The 22,698-nt window shown below is 48.3% G+C and overlaps 6 protein-coding genes and 1 long non-coding RNA gene across 10 annotated transcripts; 3 read left to right on the plus strand and 4 right to left on the minus strand.

The window, feature by feature from the left end:
• Positions 1-390: 390 nt before the first annotated feature.
• On the minus strand, positions 391-4,802 carry LOC4347917 (ACT domain-containing protein ACR10). 2 transcript variants are annotated; one of them, XM_015757097.3, is made up of 6 exons: positions 4,443-4,802; positions 4,100-4,354; positions 3,651-3,756; positions 1,293-1,620; positions 909-1,193; positions 391-806 (listed from the first exon to the last, which is right to left on the minus strand). In XM_015757097.3, the coding sequence occupies exons 1-6, from the start codon at positions 4,600-4,602 to the stop codon at positions 657-659; spliced, it is 1,284 nt and encodes a 427-aa protein (XP_015612583.1). In that variant the 5' UTR covers positions 4,603-4,802; the 3' UTR covers positions 391-656. The 2 variants fall into 2 exon arrangements, with proteins under 2 accessions (XP_015612583.1, XP_015612584.1); XM_015757098.3 differs by lacking the exon at positions 4,100-4,354.
• LOC136351771 (uncharacterized) lies at positions 3,696-4,615 on the plus strand. The gene is made up of 2 exons (XR_010734922.1): positions 3,696-3,925; positions 4,028-4,615. It is a non-coding gene; the product is annotated as an uncharacterized lncRNA (long non-coding RNA).
• Positions 4,803-7,333: 2,531 nt separating the features above from the next.
• Positions 7,334-9,391, minus strand: LOC9266630 (protein SOSEKI 5). Of its 2 annotated transcripts, XM_015755775.3 has the most exons (3): positions 8,038-9,391; positions 7,726-7,920; positions 7,334-7,611 (listed from the first exon to the last, which is right to left on the minus strand). In XM_015755775.3, exons 1-3 carry the CDS (start codon positions 9,279-9,281, stop codon positions 7,491-7,493), a joined length of 1,560 nt encoding a protein of 519 aa, XP_015611261.1. In that variant the 5' UTR covers positions 9,282-9,391; the 3' UTR covers positions 7,334-7,490. The 2 variants fall into 2 exon arrangements, with proteins under 2 accessions (XP_015611261.1, XP_025876228.1); XM_026020443.2 differs by having other exon boundaries at positions 7,726-9,391.
• Positions 9,392-11,845: 2,454 nt separating this feature from the next.
• Positions 11,846-14,101, plus strand: LOC4347918 (putative pectinesterase 14). Its single transcript, XM_015795896.3, has one exon. It carries the CDS (start codon positions 11,846-11,848, stop codon positions 13,070-13,072), a length of 1,227 nt encoding a protein of 408 aa, XP_015651382.1. The 3' UTR covers positions 13,073-14,101.
• Positions 13,100-14,105, minus strand: LOC4347919 (protein SRC2 homolog). The gene has a single exon (XM_015795897.3). The coding sequence runs from the start codon at positions 14,081-14,083 to the stop codon at positions 13,211-13,213; it is 873 nt and encodes a 290-aa protein (XP_015651383.1). The 5' UTR covers positions 14,084-14,105; the 3' UTR covers positions 13,100-13,210.
• A 2,907-nt stretch (positions 14,106-17,012) lies between these two features.
• On the plus strand, positions 17,013-18,104 carry LOC4347920 (peptidyl-prolyl cis-trans isomerase CYP19-3). 2 transcript variants are annotated; one of them, XM_015755140.3, is made up of 2 exons: positions 17,013-17,062; positions 17,380-18,104. In XM_015755140.3, the coding sequence occupies exon 2, from the start codon at positions 17,395-17,397 to the stop codon at positions 17,932-17,934; it is 540 nt and encodes a 179-aa protein (XP_015610626.1). In that variant the 5' UTR covers positions 17,013-17,062; positions 17,380-17,394; the 3' UTR covers positions 17,935-18,104. The 2 variants fall into 2 exon arrangements, with proteins under 2 accessions (XP_015610626.1, XP_015610625.1); XM_015755139.3 differs by having other exon boundaries at positions 17,387-18,104.
• Positions 18,105-18,376: 272 nt separating this feature from the next.
• LOC4347921 (uncharacterized) lies at positions 18,377-21,163 on the minus strand. Its single transcript, XM_015795883.3, has 7 exons — positions 20,809-21,163; positions 20,520-20,704; positions 19,931-20,281; positions 19,647-19,847; positions 19,474-19,544; positions 19,072-19,211; positions 18,377-18,928 (listed from the first exon to the last, which is right to left on the minus strand). Exons 1-7 carry the CDS (start codon positions 21,113-21,115, stop codon positions 18,627-18,629), a joined length of 1,557 nt encoding a protein of 518 aa, XP_015651369.1. The 5' UTR covers positions 21,116-21,163; the 3' UTR covers positions 18,377-18,626.
• Positions 21,164-22,698: the final 1,535 nt, after the last annotated feature.

Here is a 22,698-nt window from a genome sequence, read left to right on the forward strand (position 1 = left end):
GGTTGAAGCTGCAAACCATTTCCATGTCCATGGCGACGCGGGGGCGCGGCACGTCACATACGGGTGAACACGCGGCAGCCGCCCAGGAATGACGTGGTAACTTCTGCACGATTCCACCCCTCTCTCTACTACACCAGCTGCCCTGCCTTGGACTTGCCAGTGGAGTGGAGTACTCCCGTCCCGTCCCGATAAACAAGAGCCTGGCCCCATCATTCCAATGCGCCATATGTCAAGTGTTTGGACAAGAGACGAGTGTCGTGCATGTTGGCCCTCAGCTATACGACCAGTCAACTCTCTACTCAAAACCAAAGCTCCATTTGCCAACAAGGCTATTGAATGAATGCATTCAATTGGTTCACTGGCTTGCTTACTAATTGCGGGCACTACCACTTTAGTAATTAGGAGTAAGCATTTCCTCCTGTTAGATAACTTGAGCACTATTCAGTTTTGATAGTGATACAACTAGAGGGGAGTGCTCCCTAACTAAACAGACTGAAATTAGCTGCTGATTGATTAGTCAAAGCTAGCTACTGCCAACGCATTCTACCACGAACGACTTAACAAGGCACACAATTTACAGCAGCCACTACCAACTATGTACAAGGCAAAGGACGTGTGTTCCATAAAAAAACTAACTAGAACTACTACTAGTAGGATTAGGATGGAGGAGTGTCGTCCCAGCCCATGAGCATGTTGGTGACTCCATCAACAATCTTGCTCCGCAATGAAGAATGATCTCCCTCACCAAGGTGCACCCTGTAAACCTCCCATTCCCTATCACCCACCACATGCCGACCAATCTCAGCCTACATGCATGCAACAGGTGTCGTCAATCAATCGATGGTAAAGGACTCAAGGCACAAATGCAAGTAAGTTATACAGATACAGTAGTAAGTTGAAATGCGTACCAAGAAGATCCGTTTGTGAAGCTTCTTGAGAGCAAGGGTGATGTCGTAGAACACCAGCGGTCTACCCTTGCCCGACACCTCCACTGGGTTAGCCACCAGCAGTTCCGTGTCAGGGCCTCTGTTTACCAATGCCACGCGCAGCGGACGGTGGAGCTCTGTCCTCAGCCGACAACACAGCGCTCTTTGCTTGTGCTGGTCAACGATCTTCTTCCCATCTGATTGCACAGCAAACAAATCTACCTCACAGCTCCCATTCTGGCTGGCATAGAATCGTCCATACGAAATCTGAAACCAAAATTGAACATTCTTCATACATACTATTCCAAAAAAAAAGCCAACAAAACTTGGTATCTTCGAACCAAATCATTCTTCTCTTGTGGTTACCTGGATGTTACAGTCCTTGAGTGTTCTCATGATGTCATATACGAGGCCTTTATGGTCACCACACTGGATCTGAATAAGAGTGTGCGCAGGACTAAGAGAGTTGTCCATTGCAACTGACAAACCACCACAAGACCTGGATTGCTCCTCGACAACCTCTACGTTAAACATCTCTTCCACCGCAGAATGTGGCAACAAAGTAGAAGCTTGGAGGCAAGAGGACATTTCCTCCGTAGCAGATTCTATTTCACAGCTTGTCAAGGAGTCACCTAAAACACTCTGAAGTTTGTCATAGGTCTCTTCCCTTCTGCTCTTTGTATGTAGAAGTTCCCTGAGGTCATTGCAAACGTCGTAAGATATAACATGCATGAGAGTTTTGATCATTTACATTACATAAAAAGGACGTGAAGATTATTTTGCACAAACAAAGGGCTTACAACCAAGCCCCATTTTACTGTACAGAAACAGATAAAGCATTCAGCACTGTTCCAGGCATGGAGATTATACTTCACATGATAGAACTTGCTGAACATAAATTGCACCAAACTGAAGATCCTTTGTAACAGTATTTGCCATCCAATTTGCCGCCCTTTAAGAAATTACCATTTGATCTATAAGCCTTTCAATTTTACCATCAGGACTGCGAATTTCTTCATTCCGTGCCACTTCCTTTCGGTTCGAGCGCATCGTCTGTCTAAGTTTGTCCGTCCGTCCGTCTGCCTGCTGACACGTCCATCTGTTCACCCCATCGCTGGTGTTGCCGTTCAGCCCGCTGGCCCCTTGCCTCGGGCATCCCAACAGTAGCACCGCACGAGGACCGTGAAGCAGCTCTTGGGGGTCGTCGTCCGTCTGCAGCTCTAGCCTCCAGCGACAGCTCCTCCTGCCAGTGGACAGGCACCCACTGCCGTCAGATGGCACGGTAACTATATCGAATGCCCTTCCTCAGCCGTTCTGCTGTGGGCTCCGCACGACTGCTTCCATGGTGGCAGTGGCTGTTCCCGGCGTTCCACAGCTGCGCTCGCCAGCGCTGGCTCCTAGGGTACTCGAGAGCTCGTCCATCGTCGCCACATGCACCATGCTCACTGGCCTCAGCCATTGGGTGAATCGGTTCAGCGCCATGGCAATGGCGATGGCTCTGCTCCCAACAAGGATCCCCTTCTCCTTTTCTTTGGATTCTTTTAGATCAGAAAAACAGCGGCAAAGTCAAGCGAAAGTCAAGCGAAATTCGGTGGGATGGAGTTTGTTTCCTGCTCCCTGCCCGCCGATGGACGCCACTGTCCCGTACATTCTCTTGTGCTTGTTTGTTCTAGCATGCTCTCAATTTTGTGCTTTTCTTTGGTAATCGTAGTATAAACTCCTCCAGAGTTGATTCTGAGCCTTTCAGCCATGGCGATCTGGTTCTTGATGATCTGATTGCATAGATTTGGTCTCTTGTGGAGGGGAAAATGTTTTCCGGCTGAGCGGCAATGGCAGGTGTCGGCTACACCTAGCAAGAGTGGCAGTGCCAGCTGACAGGCGAACACAGACGGATGACACACTCAAACTGAGGGAAGTAGCACGGAATGAAGAAATTCGCAGTCCTGATGGCAAAATTTGAAAGGCTTACGGGCCAGTGAATTGGATGGAAAATACTGAATTTCTCACCTACCTACCTAGTCAACCAGATTTATCTGAAAAAAGGAAGAATGGATGTATTCACCCTGTCAGGCTAGTGTTACGAATCCACTCCATGTGATTTAGTGAATTCCTGCACAAGCAAACAATTCTTCCTCCAACACTCGATACATGAGTATTTGGGGATACAAATGGGGGAAAAGGAATCAAGACTGAGAATCAGCAGTAGGTTGGAGAAGAAGACATAGCTAGAGATTGGAGAAGAGAAGAGAGATACAGAGGTTGAAGAAGAGAGAGCATCGGAAGGAAGAAGTCAAGTTTCATCTGTTCTGTTCTGTTCCCTCCCCATTTGTTGGCTCTGCTCCTTTTGTAGTGGCTGGAGTGGTCGGCTTGTCGCCGGATTGGGCCTAGCCAGCCCTGAGCTCAATATGCATACCAATCCGGCCCAGTTACATGACAGCTAGTTGCTACATGAACAAGATACTGTTGTATATACTATTGCAATGATACTCCTCTATAACTACCTACCTAGAAGAATGAATAGCACATCCCTCAGGAAGAAGTGTATAATCAGCAACCATGTAAGTTTCAGTAGAGAGGCAGAACCAAACAATAAGCAACTTTGCAAGGGTTAAGAGAAAGTATGGCGGGATATTTGTGAAAAGATAATATTTTGTTCTGGGAATTATAGCAAAAGAATCTGGATGGGAGTAGTGAAAAGGATGTGTGGGGAGATAAGAAGTGGACCTAGCATCTGTGATGAAGAAAAGATCCAGCACTCTCCCATCAGGTGTGGTGGAGACCTTCACTCTACGAATTGTGAGTTCCAGTTCGCACAGCACTCGTGTCACGTCTGCAAAGCACAGAAGCAAGCAGCTCCAAATTAGGCCTTTTTCTAGTAAAATATCTTCACTGGAAGCACTTAAATATTTTTTTTAGGGCTTAGCTCGCTAGTAATCCTGAGCTCCTAAGTCTTGTGAGGAATTGAAGCAACATTTTGAAGAAATGAAGCTGAAGAAAAGGTTTATGGCTAAACTAGTAAATCAGTTTGTTGCAAAGAGATTGGGGCATATGAATTGGTTGCTAACTTGGTAATTTCATTCATCATTGTGTGGTGAGATTAGGGCTCAAAAAAGTAAAAGGAAACCCATGGGGCAGAGAAATGAAAAGAAAAGAAAAGGTAGTGAGTACTCCACCATGCAAGAGGCCCATACGGTCGTAGCAGAAGAATTTGAGCAAGAAGATGTTGGGAGAGGGGGCAGGTGCATCGTGGTCGTGGAGGTGGAGACCAGCGGCGGCGAGGTGGTGGTTGTCGAGGCCGAATGGCGCGGCGACAGGGCAGAGCTGGATCAACCTGTCCTTGAGGAGGTCCCATCTCATTGCCATGGCGCGGCCGGGCCTTGCAACCACCCACAGCACGATGTAGCACCACCTCCCATCAGTGCTCATGTCTACAATCCAATCCAATCCAATCTCTTCTCTTGGACTGCTATAATGAGGAAAGAAGAGGGAATACTAGAGGAATGTTATATATTTTACCTCCCTTGACGATGTTGAGGCCGAAGAGGAGGACAAGGCGGCAGAGGTCGCAGCCGAGGCCCGTCTTGTCGGGGCAGCTAATGGTCACCACGGTTGGCTCGCCGGCGACATCGCCGTGCCGGACTTGCACCACCTCGTCGCTGGGATTCGGAATCCCCATCCAATTCTCAATCTCCACTCACTCACTAATAGCTAGCTACTTGTTGTTTCGTAGGAGTACCCTAATAATAGATGGAAATTAATCTTGGATTGGAGGACGCTCGCATCAAATCTAACAAAGGATTTGATTGATGTGTTGCTAATTGCGATTGCTTTTGCTTGCTCCAAAGTCCGAACAAGGAGGAGGTCGTTTGGTCGTTTGGGCGGCGGCGGCGGGTAGAGCGGAGTCAAGAGCAAGAGCGAAGCGAGACGAGGAATCTTCGAGGTGGATTCCCCCCTTTCCCCTCCCTCTCTTTTCGGATTTCCGGCCACTTCCTATATTCCAATTTACCCCTTTTTTTTTTCTTCTTTGCCAAAGGCATTTTATTTTATTTATTTATTTATTATGAGATTTGACAAACAGTAATACTGCTCTCTCTCTCTTTATATATATATATATATATATATATATATATATATATATATATATATATATATATATATATATATATATATATATATATATATCATAATGGAATTCATTCCCGTTAATTAGCTAGGTCAAACTTTACACATACTCCACATATAATTCATTAAATCATACTCTTACTGCGACTTGGTGCCGGAGAAAATAAATAAATAAATACCGTGGTAGCTTGGAAATTGGACTGGAAAGTAAATCCAACTTTAGAATCCTTCACAGCACGCATTTGCGACTAAATCCACTGGTCGGTCGGTCGTCTCCGTCTATATATGTGTGTGGGGTGATATTTGGACTTTGCAATGCAATGACGTGACGACCCAGCCACCACTAACCTACTACTAGTACACTCGACGATCATCATCGATCGAATTGTTGCTCACTTGGTCCACAGCAATTCCAACATAAATTCATTCGGTATATACGTACTATTCTCCATATACTCGGCACATGCACATTTTAATCATTAAGTACTTGTTAATTAGAGCCACATGCAAACATACTTCCTCTATAAAAAAAAATCTAGATGAAGATTTGACATCATCTAAGACTATAAATCTGGACAAACATATATCCAGATTAATTATCTTATGTGGTAATAGGTTAGTTTTTTTAATGACAGAGAGAGTATGCAGTAATCTTCTTTCAACAATATACTCAATCAATGACCGCCCCGGTAGGTTAAGTAAGGGTAGGTCAGATGCAAAAGTATAACATATATTTACACTGTAGACGCGTCCAGTAAATTGCAGCTGGAGTATATATATACTCCAGTATCTAACTAACACATATCGTCCTGCATCACATCACTTTCTTCTTAAATTTAATAAAATTATTAACGGCATGTTAGTTAGAAACAGTAATATTGCATCTTGCAATATCTTAACCAACTCATCAAACTATTCAAGTGAAAAATAAAATCACCAAAACTCATATAGTTAGGTTTCTTATGATGGAATCAGTCCACCCGGATTTAAATCCTAGACTTATATGGGTACTCGCACATTTATGGCTGTGTTTATTTCACGCTAAAATTGGAAGTTTGTTTGAAATTGGAACAATGTGATAGAAAAGTTGGAAGTTTGTGTGTGTGGGAAAGTTTGATGTGATGGAAAAGTTGAAAGTTTGAAGAAAAACTTTGAAACTAAACACGGCCTATGGCTATATTCTTTTAGTGTTAGCCGACATGCCCTTGACATTGAGACGTCTGTGGTGACTTCATCGATCTCAATGTATATCGGCTCAATCTTTTAAATGTGACTTCGTCGATCTCAATGTATACCGGCTCAATCTTTTGAATGTGCTCATAGATGTAGGGTGTACGCGTGTTTTAAATGTCTGCATTTGTACCGTATTTAAAAAATAAAACCCGCTCGCAATTTAGATGTGATATTTCTAACATACATATATATAATAAAATCGATAGTGAAGAGAGGATGGCAACGTAGATATATTCATGATTGGAGGGATGAAAAAAATTAGGATTTTAAAAACATAAGAGTAGGAAAACGGGATATATTCAAAAGCAAAACATACGATTGGATTGCCGTGACATGTTGAATCCTATGAAAAGTAGAGTCACGGGATTGCTAAAAATATGTGTTTGGATGGCTCACAAGAAAAATATAGGATATTTTAGATTACGTGTTACTTAAATTGAGTAAGAGCAGAGGGAGAAAGAGTGATGTTGCTTTGGAATTCCCATAGGAGAAAGTAACTTAGGCCGAGTTTAGTTACAAACTTTTTCTTTGAACTTTCAACTTTTCCATCACATCAAAACTTATCTGCACACACAAACTTCTAACTTTTCCATCACATCGTTTCGATTTCAATCAAACTTTCAATTTTGGCGTGAACTAAACACACCCTTAAAATCCAATGGATTGGGGGCATTGGAATGAATTCCAAAGGATTTTTGCAAGTCCAAGGGTGCGCTCGTTCCCACGGGCAACCACTCCCGCCACATCGTTTTTTTCGCGCGTGCTTCGCAAGCTGTTAAATAGTGTGTTTTTTAAAAAAAGTTTATATATAAAAGTTGTTTGAAAAATTCATATTGATCTATTTTTTAAAAAAAATAGCTATACTTAATTAATCACACGCTAATGGCCTGCTCCGTTTTTTGTGCCGGAAGGATTTTCCTGTCACTCTCGATCGGGGCCCAAATCTTACAAACCAAACAATCTTCATAGGAAAAAAAATCCTAAGGATTCCAATCCTTCACTGTAACTTTTTTAAGGCACAATTAACAGACGATAGCTTATTGGCACATACATAAAGCTTAATTGTAGCTTCTTTTTGAAGGTATAAGAAGAGACATCGATCTGGTTGTGTGACTCTACCAGAACAGCTTATTATTATTATTATTTTCGTGGAAGATGTGCTGTGGACGGTACATTTGAGTTTGACAGCGAAATAGTGGAGGAAAATAATTAAGCAAGGCCGCCACTGTGACGACGACGATGGAGTTGATAATTAGAGGAACAAGCCAAGCCACCTGCAGCTGGGTGCACAGTGCTACTGGATATGGTAACGCGGGCTCCAGAAGCAAGCCTGCACATATATATACTCGTTGATCGTTGATAATAGATGAGATTAAGCAGCAAGCAAAGAAACAGAAACAGAGTAATCTAGTCTATATAGAGTATAAAAAATGTTGTTAGTTACCTCTCCTCGATCTTGATGACCTTGTCGTCGTGTTTGTCAAGACGGAATGCTACGACTACCGGCCTTGAATGTGCCAGTTCGTTTGTAGTATTACCAGCAGCTGCTGCTGCCGAGCTAACAAAATCCTCCGGCCTGGGTGCATTTGAGCATTCTATTTGGGACTGTACTAGTGGTGGTGCATTATCATCAGCAACTCTGCAATTAATTAATTTTAAGCCGAAGAAGAATGTATAATTAATAAATACTGAATGTATGAATGTAATCGCGCTAGCAGGTGCAGGAGGAGTGGCCGGCACATGTATATATACGTACTTGAGCTTCCCTGCTGCATTAGCATTACTAGTACTGATTGTACCACCGGAAAAACGATCCTGCTCATGAGGCAGCTGCTGCTTATTGACGAGATGAGACAGAGGAGACAGCACCGGCGACAATGGCAAAGACTCAACCTGCTGTAGCTGCTGCTTAGCAGCCGCAGCCGCAGCCGCTGGAATGGGAATGGAGGAGCCGCAACCGCAAGCGATGAGACGCATGAGCAGGTTGGCCGGCTTCACCCTGTAAATCGACATGGAACAGCTTCTTCTTCTTCTGCTGCTGTTATCTGCGCCTCCTGCTGATTCTTCTTCATCATCTTCCAGCATACTCCTGAAGCCGGAATATTCGGCCATTATCAGTGACTCGAGGCTCCGGCTGCTGCTGCTGCTGCTGCCTCTTCCTCCTGCCGCTCCCTGCTTTTGGGCAGATGGCGCCGCAATCGATCCAGTAACAGTAAAGGAGCTGTCGTCATCTGTCTGCGTTGCCGCCGACGCAACCACCACAGCTGCTGCAGGCCTGCGCGCCTCGCCCACTACTTGCTTCTCGTCCTCTTTCTCTTTGCTGTTGTTATTATGGGACGAGCTGCTGCCTGAAGAAGAGGCAGAGGAGGAAGAAGATGACGACGACGACGATGATGAATGTGGCTGAGTCCTACAGGAGGAGGTGCATTGGTCATCGCCAACGACGACGCTGTTGGCGTTGGCGTCGGTGGAAGAAGAGGATACAAGAGAGACGTGAGCAGCAGCGGCAGCATGAGGTGGCAAAGAGTGATGAGCGCTGCTGCTGGTGGAGGTGATCAAGGGATGGTGGCGAGGAGGAGGATCGATGAGGTGGTGGAGATGGAGAAGGGAGGCCTTGAGGACGTAGTCGTGGGGTCCTGTAGGGAGCAGGAGGTCGTCCGGGTGGGAGAGGTCATGCCACACGTAGCCGCCGCGGTAGCTCCGCTTGCACGACCACGAGTACATGGCCGCCATCCCCTTACCTCGCAGGGCGTCCAGCCGCCGCGTCACGTCTCGCAGCCGCAGCTGCACATGCACTTGCTCCTCGCCGTCGCCCACCTCCACCTCCATCAGGTGTGGGTGCTCCAGCCCTCCCTGCCGGCTTCGGCACAGATAGTACACCACCGCCACCTTCCTCCTCCTCGTCTTCTTCTTCTTTTCACTTGTCGTCGTCAACTCACCTGCTGCTGACTTCTTGCTGCGCCCACCACCACCAGCTTCTGCCTGCGACAACCACGACATCGATATGATACAAAGAGATCAGGAGGCAGAGAGAGCCTGTATCTGTATGCATGCAGATGCAAGTGGAATAATATTTTGGATTGTCGATGACAGATCGAGCTCGATCGATCTTCTTTTCTAACTGTCTGAACAACGATATATATACAACGTACGTACCACGCACAATAAAGATATATGATGTACCTACCAGTACATGAATGATCATCGATCTCTGTTTAATTTCACACGCTAGCTTGCTGGCTTCTTCTTCGATCGGCCAGCCAGCCCACTAGCGTACATTTCATCCCTGTCGTTACAACTGCGTTTTAATTTCTTCCATAGTACCACTACATACTAGTACAAGCTAAGCTAAGCTTTTTCAACAACAATAATTAAGATCCAATATACTCAATTCAAATCGATGGAGGATGCAATTGCTCGCTTGCATCCAGGGAGGGGAGAGGAGAGGTGGAGGTAGCGTACTCAAGTGAACGACAAGCAGTAAGTAAGAGCGTAGAGTACGTACGTACGTCTGACAATTAAGCCGTTACAAAAGTACGTACGATACGACACAGTTGGTGGCGCTTGTATATGGGGACTGTTACTCCAACTACTCCCTCCGTCCCACAATACAAGAGATTTTGAGTTTTTGCTTGCAACGTTTGACCACTCGTCTTATTTAAATATTTTTTTCGAATGTAAAAAACAAAAAGTTGTGCTTAAAATACTGTAGATAATAAAGCTAGTCACAAATAAAATAAATAATAATTTCAAAAAAAATTAAATAAGACGAGTGGTCAAACTTTAAAAGCAAAAACTCAAAATCTCTTATATTATGGGACGGAGGGAGTACCATTTAATTAGTACGTTAAAACACACAATGGTACGTACTGATACTCAATACTCTACTCCTAACAAGTTTAGGAACGAGGATATGGGTCAGGCCGAGACGGCCCACAATAATATTACTCGATGGGCTTGTAGTATCTAATAGGAAAAAGTACACCAAGGTCCCTCAACTTGTCATCGAGTTACAAAATCATCCTCCAAACACAAAACCAGATATCCGGCATCCCCCAACTAATCAAAACCAGTCACAATAGATTCTTCAGTGGTTTTGACCCTAATTTTATCTTACGTGGCGGCTGAGTCAGCTTGGGACCCACGTAGACCACACATGTCAGGATACCACGTCAGCGCACACCTCTTCCCCCTCCTCTCCCTTCCTCCTCCTCTCTCTCTCTCTCTCTGGGCAAGCCGGCCGTCCGGTGGGGAGGAGATCGTCGGGGCGAGGCGGGAGAGGAGGTCCGGCGGCCGGCGACGCGGGACGCGCGCGCGGTGCTCGTGCGTACCTCTAACTCCATCAAGGAGGCCGAGCTCCGATTCGAGGAGATCAAGCAGGTCGTTGAGGCGCCGCAGGAGGCCGGCGTCGGCGTGTGGCAGAGCAGCGCAGCAACGGAGGAAAGGAGAGGGGAGCCATGGCGAAGCTATCTCCCGCCACCGTGCACAACCTCGTGCCCCGCTTCCTTCCGCTTCTGCAGACGCCGTCGACTCCTCTCCCGCCATGCGCCGCCCACTGCCTGTTGCGGAGTCACTGACTCCTCTCTCGCTAGGCGCCGCCTTCCGCACACCGTGCGCCGTTGTTTTGGAGTAGATGAAGGGGAAAGGCTAGCGTCTTGAGCGCGCGTGAGCGGGAGATGATGGAGCAGTCTTCCCGTGTCATCGTCGCCGTCATACACGCCAGCCCGCTGCTCACGCTGTCGTCACCCGCGCCGACAGCACCGACGTCGTCGTGGACGCCGACGGGCCACGCTGGCGCCTGGCAGCGGAGTTGGTGTTTGAGTGCAAGACGTGCAACAAGAGGTTCCCGTCGTTCCAGGCACTGGGTGGGTACATGACGAGCCACACGCGGCTACAGGCGAAGCTGCTGAGCGACCCCGCCGCTGCGGCGGCCGAGAAGGACAGGGCACACGTCCACGAGTGCGCCGTGTGCGGGGTCGAGTTCTCCACCATCACCGCTCTCACTGTCATTCTATGGTCTGGAGAGCACGAGGAAGAGAGGGAGAGGTGGAGGAGGAGGAGGCTGGTGGAAGAAGATGAATCCCTGATAGGTGAGGCCTATATGGGTTCCACTTTTTTTTACGCTGAGTGCCACGTAGGACGAAGACCTAGTCAATATACCATGTGGACATGACAAGCTAAAACCGACAGTATATTTACTCCGGTTTTCGGATTTGGGGAGGTGTTATACCTGGTTTTATGGCTGAGGGATGCGAAGCGACGAAGGCAAGAATGAGGGAGAAAAAATAGACTTATTGCATACATATATAGAGTAGCTAGCAGCTGTTGGGTAACGGTAACGCAACGCAGGCCCAGAGAGCAAGAATTGAAGCAACCGCATGTATCCCTTCCCACCACATCCTTGATCAAGGAACGGAAGCACTCAAATCTTTGCTCCTACGCATGCACCCATCAATTCATATACTCTATTGATCCAATGCTGTGTTGATTTGCCCGATGCTTAATCGATCAGAGACAATGAAGCAACACGCGGGCTAGCTAGTATTAGATCGACAAGGAGGAAAATGAACAAGTGCAGGTCTAGCAGTAGCAGTAGCAATAGCAGGGCCTTGTATGCTCTCCTCCTCACTTCTCTTATACTAACAGTAATAATATTGTACCTCCCGCCTCCACCTGATCCTCTTTCCCAATCCCAATTCGAATTCGACCAACTAAAGCTTGACGATCATCCGCCGCCACCGCAGCTGCACCGCCGCAGGACGAAGCGGTGCGCCGAGCACCTCAGGTGGGCGGCCTCCCTCGCCTCTCAACACAATGCCACCCTCCTGCTCACCGTCGATCGCAACCAGGCCGCCGGCTGCGCCAACTTCACCACCATCCAGAAGGCGGTGGACGCGGTGCCCGACTACGCCGCCACACGCACGCTCATCGCCGTGGACGCCGGCATCTACAGGGAGAAGGTGGTGGTGTGGTCCAACAAGACGGCCCTCACGCTGCACGGCCGCGGCAACCTCAACACCACCGTCGCCTGGAACGCCACCTCCAACTCCACCGGCGGCAGCACCGTGTACAGCGCCACCTTCACCGTCCTCGCCCCCGCCTTCGTCGCCTACAACATCACCTTCCAGAACACGTCGCCCCCGCCCGAGCCCGGGGACGCAGGGGGGCAGGCGGTGGCGCTGAGGGTGGCCGGCGACGAGGCGGCGTTCCACTGGTGCGGGGTGTACAGCGCGCAGGACACGCTGCTGGACGAGTCCGGGCGGCACCTGTTCCGCGGCTGCTACATCGAGGGCTCCATCGACTTCATCTTCGGCAACGCACGATCCCTCTACGTGGGTTGCACCATAAGCTCCGTGGCCATGGCGAGCGCGACGGGGAATAAGGAAGTGACGGGGAGCGTGACGGCGCAGGGGAGGGCGTCGGCGGCGGAGAGGACGGGGTTCGCGTTCGTGCGGTGCAGCGTGGTGGGGACGGGGCAGGTGTGGCTGGGGAGGGCGTGGGGGCCGTACGCGACGGTGGTGTTCGCGGAGACGTACCTCGGCGACGTGGTGGCGGCGGAGGGGTGGAACGACTGGGGCGACCCCGGCAGGCGGCAGCAGGTGTGGTTCGCGGAGTACGCGTGCTGGGGCCCCGGATCCGCCACCGCCGCCACCGGCAGGGTGTCCTACGCGCGGCAGCTTGACCAGCGCCAGGCCGCGCCCTTCATGGACGTCTCCTACATCGACGCCAACCAGTGGGCGCTGCCACCGTCGACGCCGGAACTCTACGGATCGAGATATACTCCCAGCTAGCTAGGATCACACACACACACACACACGAGTTTTAATTTAATTTGATATTGATTTGTAAGACAAGGATGATAAAAACACAAGACTCAATTACAATAATCTGACTCCCCTGCAAGTGCAATTCGAATATCATATAAATTATTAATAGTCGTCATCGCCGTAGTCGTCGTAGCCACCACCGCCGCCGCCGTAGCGGTCCTCCTCCACCCGCTCCGCCACGCGATCCTCAAACTTGTTCTCCAGGTAGCTGGCGCCGCCCGCCAGCGCCAGACCGCCAAGAACGCCGGCCGCCGCGCCAACCGCCAGCCCACCCCCCATGCCCATCTTGCTCTTCTTCTTTGCATCCACAGGAGGCGCTCCATAGCTGACAGCGGCAGGTTGAGGTGGCGCGGCGGAGCCATAGGCAGGTTGAGTAGGAGCCGCTCCTCCATAGGCCGACGGGTATCCAGCAGGAGGGGCCGCGGAGTACGGAGCCGGAGGGGCCCCGCCATAGGCATAGCCATAGCCACCAGTTGTAGTGTTACCGTAGGCGTAGGGGTCACGGGACGACTGCTGGTGGTAGGGAGCAGGGTACGCCGGCGAGGGGTCGTAGTAGCGCTTGGGCTCGCGGACGGCGACGCGGACTTCGAGGCGTCCATGGGGGCGGCCGGAGGGGCGCTTGAGGCGGAGGGAGCGGGAGGCTCGGGCGCCTATGCCGGTGTCGGCGAGGACGTCGCGGAGCGGGAGGCGCGCGGAGCCGACGAGGGGCTTGACGCCGTCGGTGGCGTTGGCGTGGACGACGTCGAGGTAGAGGACGGCGTCGTCGAGGCGGGTGGAGGGCGGGAGAGGGACGGTGAGCTTGTCATCCCAGGTGGGGTTGTCGGCGTTGTCGAGGTCGACGCGGGTGGAGCACTTGGCGCCGTCGTCGATCCACACGACGGCGTAGGGCTTGAGGTCGCCGTTGCGCCAGTTGACGTTCTTGAGGTCGCGCGCCGAGGCCACCGTCACCTCCACCTCGTAGCGCGACGCTGCCATGGCTAGTGCTTTTGCTTTGTGTAATAATGCTTGTGCTCCCCTTGCTTTTTAATGGTAAGGCAAGTCAGGAGGGCAGGTCAGCGAGGCGCGTGGGTGGGTGATGGCCTGATGGGGAAGAACCGAACAAGAGGTGGTGACTGGACGCGATTTGGCTGGTGGAGGAGCTGCCATGTTTGACCGACTGCAGCGTGGGCCTGCTTCCACTTGTCAATGCTTGCTCACCTCAACCTTCGCTCTTCGCTCCTTCCTTCCTCCCTTCTTTCCTTGGGTCATCCATCAATCATCCCTACTAAATCCAATTAAATATTTTTTTGTTAGTTTAATTGCATTTTGGACTATATACATAATATTACCAAATGGCAGTTTTCTTGCATTGTTTGTTTCCAACAGCTTAGCCCTTAAGGAACGACAACACCCCCACTCATTCATCGCCGGTTTGGTGAGGGCGTCAGTTTCTTTTTTTTTTAACGAAAAAATAAATTAAGGCTCAAATTTGACTTTACCTTGTTGAAACTGTGTTTTTTTTCCCACTCATGTTAACCGGGACTATGTTTTTTTACCCGGAAATGCTAGAGACCGGTATACCGTTGGTAGTGATCGGAACGGGATCATCCCCATTGCACTATCCGTACGACACACACGCGCATGCTTGACTAGTATTCGCTTTATCACGATCACAAGACGACGTTGCTTACTCAATGCTGGCCCCGCCCATGCCACGCCTACACGTTGCACCCTTTCGAATCCCGATGGCATCATCTTGTGGTTTGTGTGTAGTACTAGTACGATTGTTATGTTGCATGGCATGGTAAACTAGGCAATGACATGTTGACTAAGCCATGCTTGGCAATCTTTTTTTTCTTTTTTCCTTTTAATCTTTTTTAGTTAAATTTGCTTGATTGCTTCATTTAGTGTAACTTTGAAAATTTACTCTGAAATATTTTTCATCACTTATACCTACAAGTATTATCCATCATTGATACCTTGTAAGTATCATCACGATACCTATCAGGTATCATTTGTGTACATGAAAATAAATCGTCGATACACTACTACCCTATAAGTATCATCCCGGATAAGTACAAGTATCATCACTCACTGATATCTCCTAGATATCATCACGATACATGCAAGGTATCATTTGGGTACCTATCATAAACGGGAATGCCAGGGGACGGGATACCATCCCCCAACGGGATAGCTCCTCTTCCAACGCAATTCCTGCTCACTCGCTGCCGTTGCCGTTCCGCGTCGCCATCGCCGCCACGCCCATCCCACACCGCCGCCGTTGCTGTACCCTGCCACCACCGCGCCCATCCCCCGTCGACACCGCCACCGCCACCGCGCCCATCCCCCACCGCCGCCGTTGCTGTCCCCCGCCGTCGCCGCGCCTGTCCCCCGCCGCCGCCGCCGCCGCCGTCTCCGTCCTCGTCTGCAAGGGACGGCTGCAGGGGACCGACTGCGCGTGTCGAGATGCTCCTTCCCCAACGGGATGCCCAGCTATATCTAGTAGGAATCACCTGATACCTGGTAGGTATCATCCAATACCTCGCAAGTATCACGCGATATATGGTAGAAATCGTCTGATACTTGACAAGTATCACATGATACCTCGCGAGTATCACGCTATACGTGGTAGAAATCATCTGATACATGACAGGTATCACATGATACCTCGTGAGTATCACGCGATACGTGATTGAAATCGTCTGATACCTGACAGGTTTCACATGATATCTCGCGAGTATCACGCAATATGTGGTAGAAATCGCATGATACCTGATAAGTATCACATGATACTTGCAAGTATCACCTGAAACGTGTGTAGAATCGTCTGATACCTACTCAGGATCATCCTGTTGTGTAGAATCGTCTGATACCTGATAGGTATCACACCTGATACCTACTCGGGATCATCCTGTTCGAAAACGGGATTCCGTTATATAGCAGCCCCCTTTTTTACCTCAGGTTAACCGGGACGATGGAAATTGCTTTATCAGATTTTTCTTTTTGTGCATCTCTTCAAGAAAGTAGGTAGGTTTTGTTATGTAAGTTTTTTTTATTGTACAGAAGATGCACACTCACTATGTCTGGATTCAAACGTAGGATTAGGTTTTTTGGGACAGAGGGAGTACATCACATTACACTCACACACTTTTTTTATTACATGGTAGACGCACACGCGAAACAAACTCCACCACACTCGTAAATACGTTCCCTATCAGGTACATAATATTCGTGGGTGGATTTAAACCCTGGTGGATGAAGTCATACATCCACGTCTCCACCCTCACGCCACTTGTGCTTTCCCATCATAAGTTTTACACCATCAATTACGAGGCGATTACTTTTTATTTTGTTTCAATTTTCAGTTATGTCTAAATTGTTTGAAGTAACATAAACATCTTACTAAGGGTGTGTTTAGTTCACGCCAAAATTGGAAGTTTGATTGAAATTGAAACGATGTGATGAAAAAGTTAGAAGTTTGTGTGTGTAAGAAAGTTTTGATGTGATGGAAAAGTTGGAAATTTGAAGAAAAAGTTTGGAACTAAACTCAGCCTAAGTTTAAATGCTTTCAAATAAAAACATTTCTAAAGATTGCATCATCATATTTGATGATTTCAGAACGCCCAAACCCAAAGCACGGCAGGAAGAAAACCTGAAGGCGCAGCATGGGCACGGTCGATGGAGGTTGAATGCACGCCACATTTCTGACATCTTGTATTGCCGGACGAAAAAGAACTGTTTTGCACGAAAGGAGAGAGAAGGCAGAAGTGGTTAGTTGGGGGAAATGGGCTGGGCTTGTTACTTGCACAGCCCAACAAAGTCCCTCAAAAGGGCCTAGCCCATTAAGCCCATTGGACGAAACCCTAAACTCTTTCCTGAGGTCTTTTTATGCCGCCGAGCCGTCCCCTTCCTCTTCCTCCTCATCAGATTGTTTCCGCCGCCGACGCGCCGATCTCCTCCTTCCAGTTCCAGGTGGGTTCTTCCTCCTTTGCGTGCTGCTGCTTTAATTTGGTGCGCACATATCGAAGGCTTTTAGGCGTCGAGTAATCAAAAGGCCTAATGAGCTCAAAGCTTGTGCAAGATCGATCGATTTTGTCAATTCTCCATCCACACCTTTGCCGCCTCCATTAGGCATCTGGGATGGATGGATGTTGTCCACACTTCACTTGTTCTTCTTTATCAATCTTTGTTTGCTTCTACTTCACTAGTAATAGCATGTTATGGAGATTGTATATATGTAATGGAGTAGTAGGAGTATTCGTTCGATTTGATTAACTGAACTGAACTAGCCTCCAGGCTAAGCCATGGCGAGCAAGAACCCCAAGGTGTTCTTCGACATCCTCATCGGCAAGGCCAGGGCCGGCCGCGTCGTCATGGAGCTCTTCGCCGACACCGTCCCCAAGACGGCCGAGAACTTTCGCTGCCTCTGCACCGGCGAGAAGGGCCTCGGCGCCTCCGGCAAGCCGCTGCATTACAAGGGTTCTGCCTTCCACCGTATCATACCCAACTTCATGTGCCAGGGCGGCGACTTCACCCGCGGCAACGGCACCGGCGGCGAGTCCATCTACGGCGACAGGTTTGCCGACGAGAACTTCAAGCTGCGCCACACCGGCCCAGGCGTGCTCTCCATGGCCAACGCAGGGCCAAACACCAACGGCTCCCAATTCTTCATCTGCACCACGCGTACCACCTGGCTCGACGGCAAGCACGTCGTTTTCGGCAAGGTCGTCGACGGATACACCGTCGTCGAGAAGATGGAGCAAGTCGGCTCCGGCTCTGGCGGCACGGCCGAGCGCGTCCTCATCGAGGACTGCGGCCAGCTCGCCGACGACCACGCCAACTGATTATATTAGATTACTTACTTACTAGAGTATATTTTCTTCCTTTTACAAGGAATTTTGTGACATTGTTCCGTTCTTCTTCTTGTATCAATAACAATCCAATGTTAGAAAACATTTATTTATAACTATGCTCTTAGCCCTCAATGTTATATAGCTATTGCCTTGCTCTGAAACTGACTGATTCTAGCCGAACAACAACACATTACACACTCACAATTTGTGTTCCTTGTGTGTTACCCTAAGAAGAACGCAGTAGCTACTACCTGACTAGCACAACGAGCAGATTCCTACTTATGTGTTCCTACTTTCACACAGTAATAATTCTTCCAAAACTTAGGGAGAATTAGTCCCTACTTTCACACAGTAATAATTTCTTCCAAAACTTGGGGAGAATTAGTCAAAGTAACTACACCAGCTGCAATGTCTTTCACTGCATGCAACAAGATAGTGTTAAGCATTTCTTCTCTATTATTCTTGTTTTTTCCCTTACAAACACACACACACACACACACACACACAAAACTGTACAACAAGCTCTATTCTTCTATTTCCCCCAAAGCCGGCAGACTTTCGCCTTTACCCATGGGAGAACTAAGGAGCAACAAAAATATGCTTTCCTCTATTGTATCGAGATGACAAACTACAGAATAGATGGAGATTATCCTGCAAAAAGCTTGAAAAGGAACTTCTACTTGTCATCCTGATTCCTGGGGCGGCAGAGTCTTGAGCACATCCCTCAGGGCGTAATATATGCTTTCACATTTGTGATCGGATATCAGATTGCCAGATAACAGTATCCTCTGAAAATTCTCCCCGGCATCACCTCTCCAGAGTGTATACGACTCATCTTCTACACCGTTTATATCCTCAATGTCCCTCTTGAGGTAATACAGAGTCCCAGGAAGGAACAGATCTTCTGGCACAAATACATCCTCTTTACTATCCGGTGACAATACTTCACTGGTGCTCAGGGGGCGATCTTGATCTTTGATGGCATCTAACAACACAAGAAAGACCAATGCGATTCAATACAATACTAACCCCCCAAACCCTCTCAATTTTCCACTTTTGCAGAAACTGACGATTGAAATAAATAAATAATAGTAACTTACAAAATTATTAAAAAGGCAAGGGGCTTACCAGAACTAGTTGATACTGTGACAATTTTAGCATAATCAGCAAGCTTGCGCGCCACATCTTGAATTGACGAAACTACAAGCTTAGCATTAGTCACAATGTCCACTATATGCTTCCAGTCTTCTTTTTCCAAAACACTTACCCTACAAAAGAACATGATTTAAACAATTGTATACATAGTTCCCCATTTAGTGTTTTATTATCACTGTGTCATGATGTTGCTCATGTTTCACAACTACGAGTGCAAGTCACAAATGTGCGGCTGAAAGCTATGTTACATGTCAGGATTAAGCCATTCAGAGTGGGTAAAAAGAATTGTTCAACAAGAAGTCAAATTATCCCAATAAGGAGAACAATCACAAGCTTCTTTCTATAAATGCAACCTCAACAAAAGCCATTGCTTACCAATCTGTTTTGAGTATTTCGGCTCGCAATCTTGCCAGTGAAGCTGCACTTAATCTAGGGATGATATCATCCTAGAAAAAAAAGGGCAGAAAATGTCAGCTCACTTAAAAATTCTAGTATGCAGCAAAGATATCATAAATAGGATGTCACTCCGAGAAAGGGTCAAGCATAACCTGCAGTACAACAGTTGAAACATAGCTTGCACAACTTTGAGCAATTTCTCTTGAGACACAAGGCGGGGTTCCATATCCAACAGCTGATATAACGTCAGGACTAAATCCAAGCTCTTCCTTTGACTTCTTCCTTAGCATTATAGCAAGCAACGCGGCTGAAGCACCTCCAAGGGAGTGCCCTACCAGGCGCAACTTGTAATCCTGCTTTGAAAAGGGTAAAACTCAGGCATATATATCACCCAAGAAAAGATGCGGAGCAAATTTGAAGACAGTCAGTTTCCCACCTTATGCTTTTCCAAACACTTTCTGATAAGTCCCAACTCATGGCGAAGGTACCAACGGGCGGCCTCATATGTTCCAAAGTGTGTCGAGAAACCTTTAGGTGATACCTTCTTATCGCTTAGAGCAATCAAATCGGTAACTAGGTCATAAACAGTGTGAGTCCCACGAATCCCAAGGATGACCAATTTAGTGCGTGGATCAATGGCAATGTAATAGCCAGGTCTGAGAATACTGGAGTCCTTGACGAATTTGAGAACGTTCCTCTTGCGAAGCATAGAATGGCGTGCAAGGCCAGTGGCATTGCCCTTATAGCAACCTCTTGCAAGCTCAAGGTGATAAATTAGTTGTTGAACCTAGAAAGTGTTAGTTGGAACTTAGAAGAGTGTATGATAAACAGTGGAAAGAAAGGAACATTTAATTGTATTGTATAGTATAAATGGGTTGAGAAAGAAGCAAGATTATAGATTGTTTTTTTTTGAACTAGGAGAGCAAAGCTCTCCCATTTCATTAAGAGAAATGAGAGTTACAGAAGTCTAGCAAGATTATAAATTGTGAAATTGTGATAGGGAAGAGAAGAGAAGGGGGGCTAGCCTTGTTGTTGCAGGAGATATGAAGACCCTTGAAGGCTTGAGCATCCTTTGCAGAAGCTTGGCTGAGGTAGATGAGGTAGAGGCCGATGGTGAGATCAGTGAGACTCCAGTCCTTAATGCTGACCTTGCTCCGCTGGAGGTCGCTTAGGATCTCGCTGAAGGTGCGGGTGCTTGCGGGGATATTGTCTGAAGATTTTGCTTCATCAATCAATTACTACTAGTAATAGAAGTAGCAAATGGTCTCTCCAGAGAGGCAGAGACAGACAAGGAATTCAGGAAGGATAGCATACCAGTAGGCGCACTAGTGAGGAAAGGCTTGTATTGGTTGTAGAGTTGCAGTGCGGGCTCCAGGGCCTTGGGGAGCCAGGCCACGTCAGGCCTCCATCTCCTCCACGGGAAAGCTTTGCCCTCGTCGTCTTCCTCCTCCTCCCCCGACGATGCCGTCCCCATGCTACTAGTATTCTTGGGGTTGGGGTTGGGGCTGGATGGGGAGCCGAGGTAGCGGGCGAGCGCGGGCGGCAGGAAGGGGATGTGGCAGGAAGGGCGGTGGGCAATGAGGCGGCAGCGGGAGAGGAGGAGGAGCCTCTTCGCCGCCATCTCTACCGCCCCCCGGACAGTGGAGGCGGCGGTTCCGTCGAGGGTTCCGTTCTCCTTTCCCTCTCCTCTCCTCTCTTCCAAGGAGGAGGAGCACCACATTTTGGGCCGACCAGTGAACAAGGCCCAATTAACAAATAACAACAACAACAACTAAAAGGCCCAGTTATATTAAATTACTGCGAGAAGAAGCCATTAACAACCAACAGGTATAAGTCTATTTTTTCCCTTCCTCGTCTCTTACCCTGGTTGAATCGCATCTCTCAACCGTAACATCACATCGGGTATAATACCTTCCCCAACTTCAAAACCTGTGCAAATCAGCTCCTTGGATAGTGATTCAGGAAGCGGTTTATACTGACGTGATAGCCAAGTCATCAAAGGAATTAGAAATAATGGATATCGACGACGATGACACATAGAACCAACAAAAACTATGGCCACTGCTGTCGCACGTGCTGGCTTGACCTCATGCTTGAAGAGGTCCCTCGTGGAGGTGTCGAAGTTGGGCATGGAGACAATGATGTGGGGGCGACAACGGTGGTGGCCAGGGGAAGGGAGTAATGTACAAGATTTACGGCTTCCCACGCCGCAGCTTGGTCTCACTATAACCAGTGATCCCCTTTCGCCTGCCAATGCATTTTTTTAAAACACAATCAACTTTATTAAGCAAAAATAGAAATTAGGGGATAAACCCCAATACACAACAGAGGATAGTAGCTGAAAGCATAAGAGACAACCCTGAAGAAAGAGGGTTAACCGAACAACAGAGGATAGTAGCTGAAAGCATAAGAGACAACCCTGAAGAAAGAGGGTTAACCGAACTACGGAAGTCTTCCAGATGTGACCAGACAGCAGAAAAAGGAGCAAGTCGGTAGGGAACTACGGTGCTGCCGTGATGACTGTAGAGCCACGACGTCTTAAAACCGCGACGACTGCTACCTTGGGCATCAGTTGAAGTGCACACGGCTTGACAAACCATTGATCCCCTTCGGTTGCCTCTACGGAAAACAGCACAAGATCGAGGTTGGTGGCTGAGCTGTAGATTTTGGTGTGAGCATCACTGGACTTAGCGAAGCATCCCCACGGGATTCGTCATTGAATCTGAGGAACTCTAACAACAACCCTGACAATCGAAATTGCGCAGGGGGTCTGAGCTCAATCCGAATGACAAACCAAATGCGATCTGCTGCAAGGGAACAAATGAAATGGCCAAAATGTAGACCAGCCAACCATCAACAAAGGAGCTTTCGAGAGACTGCCAATTGACTTCTGTCTTGCTATTAGGACGGAGATGGCTGAGAAGGGAGCAACCCGCAACATGGAACCACAAGACTCTGAGCAGAACAAAACCCCAATAACAAGAATCCCATGGTCACCGGCTTGGAGGAGGGTGATGACGTCGAGCCGGCCACTGTCGCCAGCTAAGGTAGAGGCTGCACCCGGGCGAGCGCTGGCAAGCGCGCAGCAGGCGACGGGAGCCACACCACCGAGCGCAGAGTACTCACCGACACCAACCAGTACCACCACTAGCACCAGCTTAACGGAGGGAGACAACGCCCATCGCGACTTCGGACACGGCGCAC

The sequence above is a fragment of the Oryza sativa genome, chromosome 9 (assembly GCF_034140825.1).
Source record: "Oryza sativa Japonica Group chromosome 9, ASM3414082v1".
Taxonomy (NCBI): Eukaryota; Viridiplantae; Streptophyta; class Magnoliopsida; order Poales; family Poaceae; genus Oryza; species Oryza sativa.